At 36.0% G+C, this 10625-nt stretch overlaps 1 protein-coding gene across 1 annotated transcript in view; it reads right to left on the reverse strand.

The window, feature by feature from the left end:
• Positions 1–2826: 2826 nt before the first annotated feature.
• Positions 2827–10625, reverse strand: part of LOC111783998 (anaphase-promoting complex subunit 2) — a 14773-nt gene continuing 6974 nt past the window's right edge. Inside the window, exons 6-16 of the mRNA XM_023664820.1 lie at positions 9877–10118; positions 7414–7830; positions 7095–7296; positions 6859–6973; positions 5325–5404; positions 4878–4997; positions 4666–4754; positions 4493–4574; positions 3684–3875; positions 3441–3509; positions 2827–3361 (exon numbers count right to left, since the gene is read on the reverse strand). Of these exons, the coding sequence (XP_023520588.1) occupies positions 3239–3361; positions 3441–3509; positions 3684–3875; positions 4493–4574; positions 4666–4754; positions 4878–4997; positions 5325–5404; positions 6859–6973; positions 7095–7296; positions 7414–7830; positions 9877–10118 (1731 nt within the window). The 3' untranslated portion in view covers positions 2827–3238. The remainder of the gene's footprint in view (positions 3362–3440; positions 3510–3683; positions 3876–4492; positions 4575–4665; positions 4755–4877; positions 4998–5324; positions 5405–6858; positions 6974–7094; positions 7297–7413; positions 7831–9876; positions 10119–10625) is intronic.

The raw sequence follows: 10625 nt of genomic DNA on the forward strand, positions 1-10625 counted from the left end.
AATAAATGCTATTAAATACAAATTGAAGAATATAAGGCAATTCATACAAACTATTAATAAATGCTATTAAATATAAAATGAAGCAAATAAGGCATTAATAATTTCCTTAATTGGTAATTCAACTACCAAAGGCAAGTCTTCTAATTACTTTCCAATATCAGCCACTCCATTATCTTCTTGATTTGATATGCTAATGCTATAAAGATTTTTGGGCTCAAAAGTCTTTGTTTCAACCGGTACACTAGCTAGCTTTTGAAGATGCAATGTATAGGCCTCTTGAATCTTCTTAACCTTGCTTCTTGTAATCGGTCCTTCGGGTACATGCACGTGATCAGTTGTTCGATTCATATCATTACCCGACATTGTACGACGTGTAAGCAACGTCGAAATCTACCACTGGTGTGTGTAGAGGTCTCTAGGATTATTTTCGTTGCGTAAAAGAGGTTTCGACGTCGATTTCGTAGCGTTTGGCTTCGCCGGAGCTTCGTCGGTTTTCTCACTGTCTTTCTCGTTTTTTCTCACTATTTTTCTTTCTTGCTGGTGTCTTTGGAGGTGGCTGAAGGTCGGGTTTGGTTTTCGTGGTGGCTCCGACATTGTGCGCTCTTTGTGGGTCGTGTGCGAACGAAAACTCCGATGTTCACCGAAGTTTTCGGTCCTGCCAACGACCGTTTTTATTTTTTTTGTTTTTATTTTTATTTTTTATATTATATATATTTGATTGGTTAACATATGTTCTAACATATCAAATCATATAATGCACATACCATATCATATATCATCATATTCACATATCATATCACGGGCAACATCTTCAAACATATTCTATCTTAACATATCATATCGTAAACATATCATTTCATCACATGCAACATAACATTCACATATTATAACGTACACATATAATTTCATAACCGTTCGAATATACGAGCATATGACACGTGCGAAGTCACGGGTACATGTCATCATACAACATACAATCGTTATGTCGCATTATGCGATTGATAACAACTCATTCTCCAAAAGTTGTAATCTCGTATTGTTCTTCTTTGAGAAAAATATCACGAGCGTGTCTCATGCTTCTTTCGACTTCTTGTCATCCCAAATGTGTTCCAACGTCTCCTTCAATTGTGGTCTTCAAGGCAAACGTTGTTTTGTCTGCTTTGATTCTCTATTTGTGTAAGATGTCAATCATCCTACTCTAGTGGTGTAGTTTCACTTCCATTGACACCCAAAGGTCATGTCCTTTTAGATAGGACATCATGCTTGTTGCCCAATGATATGATTGTTGTTGTTGAGTTTCTTTTGATACCTTGGATATTACAAATCGTGTTTGCAGTACCTCAATAATATCAAACAAGCTTTATCGACATAGAACTTACAAAGTCACAAACTACTCATCACAAATAAACTCACTCACTAATAATCTCAAGAAGTTGTTTATGATATGGAAGATTAGGTAGAGTCGCAACCACATAGCATACTAAGGATTTCAAGAGATCATATAACCTATCACACCCTTGCTCGGATATCAAATTATTGAGTGCAACTTTCTTTTCTTTTTTTTTTTTTGTTTGTTGGTTGGTTGGAAACACTTACATTTTTTATTAAAAACAATCAAGAAGAAACTATGAAACACTCTTTAGGATATAAATTTGATAGGTTAAAAAAGCTTTATAGTAGAGGCTAGACAATGTGGACCATACATTTGTTTCTTCTAGAATATTTCTATAATATCTAGATATCTAGAAACTTCTAGATAATGGACTCATGCTCTAAATGGGCTAATTAGATTTCTTGATAATTAGGCTCTCACCGGCGAGTTTGACCCAGTTGGGTTAGTGATGATGTTTTAACATTAGGAATATCTTGTGACCATTTATGTATCTAAGGGATATTTTGGCTTAATCACAAGGGACATAAGGGCTAGTTACAAGTTCAAAGACTTGAAATAGTAGATGATGGCAGATGTCAAATCTTGTCTCATGACTTGTGATCAGTAGTTTCAACAAGTTTCAATATAACGGATTTGTCAGCTCACTCCCAATTGTGAACTCATCTTATAGGGGCAAGGGTCTATACGATGACATTAGCTATGAAGTCATCCCTTACAAGTTCTATGATGGATTAGTGATTGAACCAATAGTGTTCCTACCACAATGATGAGATATACAACCTTTCATAGTTAGTATTAGATTATCATGATTTAAAGAAGTCATTCTCACTCAAACAAATCAAAGGACAAACTCTCACAAGTAGAAGTTCAGAACTTACTCAATATTAAGATCGAGTTTAAGATCGAGTTGTATATGATTATCCTGTGAAATATTAAGCTTCTCAATTAACGAATTTATAAAAATAAATTAAATATTTCGTGGTCCAATCATATACTAACATGAAGACACCCGACTTCGCTTTTCTTCATGCCAAAGTTTTCAACCACCTTATTGAGTTTTCTAAACAAAGCTTATGGACTCTATAATCCATACAAGGATTTGCGAAGGCGACATCCCTTTCCATTTTCTCATTGAGCAGCAAACTCACAAAAGTCAATTCAGTAACCGGAGAAAAAGTATCAGAATACTCAATTCCATAAATTTACGTGTAACCATTAGCAACAAGACGACCTTTCAATCAAGCTACGTATACATCACAATTGACTTTAACTTAACCCATTTACAATCAATGAAAGAACAGACAACAACCTGGATACAAACTGACCTTCACGAATCACATTTTCGGAATAGATAAAGACTTTAGTGATGCAATGAAAGAACAGGTAGGAGATGATAAATTGTTATATGAAACAAAAGAAGAAATAATATATCATCACTAACAAGTAACAAAACATTACAATAATATATGTGTTCTTTAAATCTTCACAATAACTCGTAAGAGATTTCTCATCATAATTAAGTTGATAGAGGATCTTACACACACAAACACCTACGGACTACCCTAAAGAATCTCACTCTAAATAGATTTCTTGATCTACAAAACCATTCTAAGATACACAATTTTTGCCAGTAATGTTACCATGTTCGTTCTTTAGACAGGTTGATTTAAAATTATTTTAGGCTGTTCATAATAATCCCTAAATATTCAACCTAATCTCCGATATCTATGGGAAAAATTAGAGAACTTTTAGAACATTAATTGAAAAAAATAGTACATAGGAACTAAATCATATATATTTTCCCTGATGTAATGCGTGTGCCAGAATTTGATTGTGGGGAGCAGTTTATTTCTTGAGCAGGTACATTCCATCTCTGAGTTCTAATTTCTCTTCAGAAACAAGGCCAGATAGAAAGCTTTGTAGCTGTTGGATTGACTTGTCATAAGAAGGATCCGCTACACAAAACATCTGCACAAATGTTCTAATTTTGTTAGCCTTCTATATTCTTCACATCCAATTATCCACATAATGTTACAACTATTCTTACCTTAAGAGTATTGTGAATTCGATCTAAAGCCATACTTCCAAAATTTGTGAGCATCCCCAAGATGAATTTCTATTAACAAAGTGACCAAACAAAAAGAAGAGAAGAATAGCATTTGTTAACAGACTCCAATTGAGAGAGGAAGCTGCTTCTAAATCAAGATACTCAATTTGTATGGAACTAGAAAGGAACTACCCAAAGAAAATAGGCCAATATATGTTACAATCAGGCATTCAGATTACTTACCTCGTAGATAGTCATTTCTTTACGTATTTGGTCCTCAACAGAAGCAACAGAACCCTCTCCCTCATCCTCGCCAACCATGAGGTCCTCATTATTGCCGTTATTTGAAACATTTTTACTTGTGTCAATCATATTTTCTACGAGGACATATACATGGTCGGTGGAATCTGCAGCACGGGACTCCGTGAGAATTCCCTTCAATAAAAACAGCATATGACATAGTTAGTTAGTTTTGCAAACTGGGAAAGCTATCCATGTGAGTCTCTTTCAGTGCAATACAGAACTCATCAATCCGGTACTATAGCAAGTAACATGGTATGTAGCATTTAGGGAAAAGAAAAGTGATGAAAAGAAGGGTGGAATTGGCTGTAGCCCTTGGTGAAATATTGGCAACTCTCCATCAGATAAAGGTAAGAAACATAGGGTCCCTGAATTCAAATTGTTAGGTCTCATATTTATGTGGCTCCTTTTCTAGGCTAACGTTTTTGTAGGCCTCTTTGTTTAAATTCAATTGATTAAAGCTTGGTTGTTCCATTAACTTAAAGGAATAAAACTATGGAGGCTTTGTTTGAAAAGTAACAGAGTGTTCAAAGATATGGAAAGGGTAGGATAGAAAAGTGTGAGTTAGATTTTTTTTTTTTTATTTGGTTCCCATCAGATTTCTGTAAACAGTGACTTCAGCCCCTTGAAATCAAATACTAACTGGGCAGGATTTTTGTATTAGTTTAGGGAGCGGCTAAATTTTAAGTAAATTTTTCTTTCTTGGTGCTTTCCTTTATTTAACTTTTCACTGCAAAGAATCTCAAGAACACCTTATTAACCCAGAAGTTTATCCGCCGAGAAAGTACATCTACTGGCAAACCAATTGCAGCTGCAAGACTGTTAGCACTCCAACTGTAAAAAAAAAAAAAATTTATATTAAGCCACATATAGTTGTGTCATACACTAAGCATAACTAGTTGGGCCAAGTGTAAAAGATTTCTACCTTTTTTGATGTTGGAATTGCATAATAATCACTGCATGAACGGGAGCTACAGTGAACTGCACTTCTCTATCATCAAATTGCAACTCCAACTACAACAGATGAACCATAAGAGTATTCAAGGTAAAAAGAAAAATATTGTCATGAGTTTCAATTCCGAGCACAACAGTTTGCACATTCATACTAATAGTAGATGATGAGGTCCGTTAACTGACCTTTACTGTACCAAGATTTCTCTTCCACTGTAGCTTACGAGGTGTCTTAATTTCATGAAACCTCTGAGCATAATCTGTAAGCAGATGATCCACTGAAGCAGGTAGGTTGATGTTTTCATCCTAAAATTCACCGTGGTTAGAAGGTTCCCCAAAGAAATTGAAACATCTGAAATCTACTTCTAAGAACAAGTGCTGACAAATAAAGAGTTCTTTTTCTCCCCCAGAATAGTTCACTTCTGCGTAGAGACCTTCAATGCCCAAGGAAAATCAAGAAACAAGCATGCCGAAGTATAAGGAAGGTCTGTATACACATATATATGAAATGTTTCATTCCAATGGATCTTTCAATGCTAAGACAACTAATGCATCATCATTCAATATAGGGCAGCGAAGTGTGAATGTTCTGCATAAATACCACCACATTTTTACACGAAAATATTTTCTCACCTGAATTGGAGGCCAGAAATTTGAAGACAAGATAGTTGCATCAAAGTCATTCATTGAAATCGTGCTCTCCTTGAGATCAACTAGATGAACATACATGAAAAAAGAAATTAGTCAGTACTTTCAGAGTATAACATGATACTTCCGGTAGAGTAGCAAGAGTGCTAAACAATATGATGAGCTTATGTATGCGTAAGAAACAGGTGTCAAGAGACATTGAGCTGTCAGGTTGGGAAAATTGGTGTGTACGAGAAGCACTATTTTCAGAACGACATTTCTATATTTAGTTCAGTGGGCAAAGGGGCAAGAAGGAGGGAGAAAGAGATGGAAATAGCACCAGTTTACCTTCTGGATTATTTAGAACGATCTTTCTTTGGTTTCCTCACTACACAACTATAGTACATGTTTCTTCTACTTAATTAGATAGTTCACATCTCATAGTCTTAGGCAATGATTTATCAGGCCATATGAAGTGGATACTTTCATAACTATGATTTCAAATATCAATCTACCTTATTAATTCATGGAAGATGGAAATTAGACATAATCCTTATTGCAAAAAAAGTTTAGGGGGAGCAAGACAACCGAACTTTCAGATTTTTCCATTCTAAAATCTATTGAATCGGTTGATTTCGATTTATTGGTACATAAGCTGAATTTAAAAATCAAGCTAACTGAAGTATCCTATACGTACTCAGCAGCCCAGCCCTTCACGCCATTGTTCAGCCTAACCCACACCAGTGGAACATCCACTCAATGAGCTGTACAGTTTTCTACCCACCCAGCCCCAGTCCATGCTTACACTTGATTTCCTAGCCTAATTTTCTTTCGTCTAAATCTCTCTCTCAAATTTCAGTGTCTCATGTCTCTATCACAGTTCCTTACCACTCAATCTGATCTCTCACACCTTAATCGCACCTCATATTTTCGTCTCTATTCTCTCCCTCTCCCGAAGTTCTTATACCCACCTTCTGCAGCAATAGCTCTCTCCCAAGTCCCTCTCTTGCTTAAACCGACTCAAGTAGTCAACCTAACTAAAACACTCTATTTGTAACAATTTTTGTGAAACCACTCTCTTGATCGGAAAGCTTAAATTGTATGAGGGCATGTTGTTCTGGCTATCTTTTAGTAGATTTTAGAGAGAAATATGAAGATTTTTGTTGATTCATTTGAAGAATACGGGAGTTCTTATTAAACTTGTAGAACTTTCCGAAGTTCTTCCCCAATCCTTTTTTATAATTATGATTCCCTCCTGCTAAACCAATTCTCTCGACTCTCTCCTCACCCGTGTGAGCTAGAGAGCTCCTTTTCTCACCTGACACGTTGCAAATGTCAAATATCAACCGCAGCCTCCCACTCCCTGTTGCAAGTAATTATTAAGAACTAAATTTCCTACTAGAGGCTGCATTACCTAAAATACCAATTTTCCCAACCCAACAGCTTGAAGTCTCTCTCTTCCTGTTACTTACGACATAGCTAAGGTAAGATAAGCAGATGGGAGTCATTTCAAAAAGACCACGGGCATTTTTCGACATACCTGTTTGTGATGGCACTTTTATTGTTGCTTTAATATTAGAGTTAGTCCTCTTGGAATCAATTAGATCATTGAGCATAATTTCACACTTCTGCATGCTACTTTCTCCAAAATGAATCTGAAAAATGACAAGGGTATAATAAGACAAACAATTTAAACACAAGAAAAAACAGAAAAATTCCCTATTTCTTATTCTTGTGATATGCTAATTGTGGTTTAGAAGGGTGAAAAAATCACACCTTGAGTAGCTCTAGTGTTCGTATCTCCGAGTCAATGTCATAATCAGACTTATTTAGAAGTTTTTCTGCCAGCATGACACGATATTCATTAACTAGTTGGTCTTTTGAACCAATTATGCTAACTAGCATCCCAAGAATGTCAACCTTCCTTCTAGTCCTCCCACCCTTCAATGGATCAGCTTCTACAGGGTCAGGCTCCCATCTGAAAAAGCAGAACCCATTACTCCATTTAAAACAATAACGATGAAGAATAATTACTATCAGCTTAGAGTACGCCTTACAAATGGTTCATCCTGCAACACCCTACATATACACGTACCTTGAAGCGTTCATCCAGGCTTGCTTGTCATCAGTGTGAAAATCATCATCTAGACCTACATTTTCTTGACCATCTTCATCTCTATTTAATTCTTCAAGAAGGCTAGCACCAGTATTTCCAGATACATTGGAATTTCCACCAGTCCCGTCAGTAAGCATTGTCACAATACATTTGATGGTATCTTTCCTTCCCCTCAAGTATTCCCTTATTGGTTCACCCACTGCTTCAAGAAAAACACCAGCAGAGTCTATTGTGCGGAGTGCTTTGATAGTGGAAACATATTGATGCAATATATCATTCGTTGAAGCTCCAGCAGTGAGTAGGCGATATCGTAGTGCCGAGATGAAAGATTCAACAAGCTTAGAATGTTGCCCAGTGTATTCAAGACACTGTTTTAAATCTTCAATTGCCGGGGAGCTGAAATTTATGTTACAGATTGATTTTAAAAAATAATAATAATAATCATAATCTCTTTGCATTAAGTACAAAGGTTTGTTTGACGTAATCCAAGAATTTCTATAAAAAAATTTAAAATATTGCAGCTGCTTTTAGAATGTATTAATGTTAAAAGAACATACGATAGACTGTGGGACTACTACCATTTTTGGTTTTGATCACTTGCAACATAGAAAAAATTGTTAAGCCTAAGAGTATTTTGACTTGAACTAATGTGATGTTTACCAGAATGATTACAGAAATTGAATCAGAGTGAATAAATTTCGATAGAAATCACAAATCAGCTGGTCAAATGTAACTGTCATAGTTACAAGACTACTATCTGAAATTCTACAGATTGTGGGTTGGACTAAGGAGTCAAATAAGAAATTTCTTCAACCATTCGAACTAGGAGCATGTGGTATGACTATTGTCTTGGTCACGTCAAGTTCTTGCTTAAGCCAAGGAAACCTGAACCACACGGCCTCAATGACATGAAAGCATATTTCTTGACCAGGTTGGTTAAACTTGGCAACATCCAAGCAGAGGCATGTCTCAGCTTGTTCTATAACCCAAGTAACGTGTCTCCTTAATCATATATAGTTGAACAATCCAAATTGGTTATGCCAAGTGGATGGGAAGCTTTGAGGTCATACATGCAGTCCTTGAATTTAATTTTTTGAGATTTTAGTTAAGCTAAACTTATATTTCGGTTCATTCCATGCAGCATATACATTTTTAGTTTCATCCCTAATGTTCTTTAAGTATCAATATTGTCTGTGTCGTTGAAATTGAATAAAAAAAATCATAACATTGCTTTTCAACTCATTCTCCTTCACCTCTCCCTCCTTCAACTCCTCCCCCTTTTATCCTACCTCTCCCTCCTCCAATTCCTCCTTCAACGAAACTCACTGTCGCCCCCATCTCCTGCTGTCGGGACCTAAATGGTGATGTGGAACATCAACGAATCCAAATTTGGAATGGGCAAGGAACATTGGGGGAGGAATGGTCGTTCCTCACCGTTTCAGATCTGGATGAAGCTAATATGAGGGCTTTTAAGGGTATATTAGTAATTATAGTTAGAGACTTTCTTGTACTATTTGGTTATAATTAGAGGGGGAAAGGGAGGAGGTAGGCATTATTTTGGTGAGTGATTTAGAGCTTGAACGAGGTCTCCAGGGGGGGTTTCAAGTACCTCGGACACTTGGTTTATCTTGTAGTTCCAATATCTTTTCATATTTTTAACACATTTGAGATCTATCAATTAATGATAGGAATGCTATTAAGGGTATGTCAGTAATTGGTTAGGGAATTCGTTATACTATTTGGTTATAAATAGAGAAATTGGAGAGGAAGGGGGTAAGCATTGTTTGGTGAGTGATTTAGGGCTTGAGAGAGATCTCAAGATACGGAAGGTCCAAGTACCTCAAACACTTGGTTTATCTTGTATTTTAGTTACCTTTTATCTTTCAATACATATGGGTTCTATCAGAGGCTTCCGGCAATGACAATGGTGGACAGCGGTAACTTTCATGGTTAGAGATGGGGACAACATGGTCGTTGGAGGGATCGAAGGGGGAAGAGGTGGGAGAAGAGGGTTCTTTTTCTTTTTTTGGTTATAAAAATACCACATCGTCATCCTTCACTATAGAAAATCAAGTCCTCTGGTTACAGCCACGTTAGCATCTCCATTAGTTATTTAACAAAGACCTTAATTCAAAGACCAAAATAAATAATTTCATAGACCAGGGGGATATGATTGCATGATTTTGAAACCTAGGGACGAAATCAACCTATTACCTAGACCATAGAGACCAAAAGTATAGTATACTCTATTTTATACGTTACAATGAGTTGGCATGAAAATGCTCATATTAGGATCTCAAGATGGTTGATAACAAAATGATAACTTTTTACTGAGATCACCATCTCATTTGACACGAGAAACTTTGACAACAAGTCAATCACAAAATATCCACTCACAGGAAACTAAGCAAGAGAACTACCTCAAAATATAGAAGGCATTACCTGTCGGGATAATCCACTATTATCTCAAAAAGTTTTGCAATCCTCAAGTCTTGCAAAGTCTCATATGCAAAATACTCCAGTCGAGACTGCCACCTAATAAGTCCTTCAGGGGTATCAACTCCAGAGTTGAATGAGGATGCATGGGGAGCCAACGATGATTTCAGACTAAGCAAAGGACTGCTGTTATCAGCAGAATTTCCAAGATAAGCAAGAAGGGAATGCAAAAAATGGAGTGGCACAGCCTGAGTAGTATAAAAACCCAAAATAAAAAAAAATAAAAAATAAAAATATTCATCAGGGATACAACTTTAAACGCTTATCGACTGAAGAAAGCAATGGAAGGACGAGAGTCGAGCAAGAAAATTGAGAAACAGTTTACAAATGTAAAGAGCTAGTGGTATTGTTCTAATTTTTACATATAAAAATGAAAAATATCTCACTAATTCGACAAGTGCAATCCAATACAAATACTAAATGAAATGTAAAAAAAAATGGGGGAAATGGGACTATACAAGGAATACCCAACACTACAACAATAAAAAAATAAAAAAAATAAAACTTCCAATAAAGACTAATCAGAAATTGGCCTTGTTAGGCTGTATATGATGATCAACTCCATCTTAGAATCTTAATCTTCAAATTTAGTTCTTGGAACGGCTTTGATCAATTTGTCAATAACTTTTCCTTTTTTCATAAGAAAACCAACTTATCTTCTTTCTTCTTCTTCTTTTTTTTTTTTTTTTTTTTTT

The sequence above is a fragment of the Cucurbita pepo genome, unplaced genomic scaffold, assembly GCF_002806865.2.
Source record: "Cucurbita pepo subsp. pepo cultivar mu-cu-16 unplaced genomic scaffold, ASM280686v2 Cp4.1_scaffold000136, whole genome shotgun sequence".
NCBI classification, from domain to species: domain Eukaryota; kingdom Viridiplantae; phylum Streptophyta; class Magnoliopsida; order Cucurbitales; family Cucurbitaceae; genus Cucurbita; species Cucurbita pepo.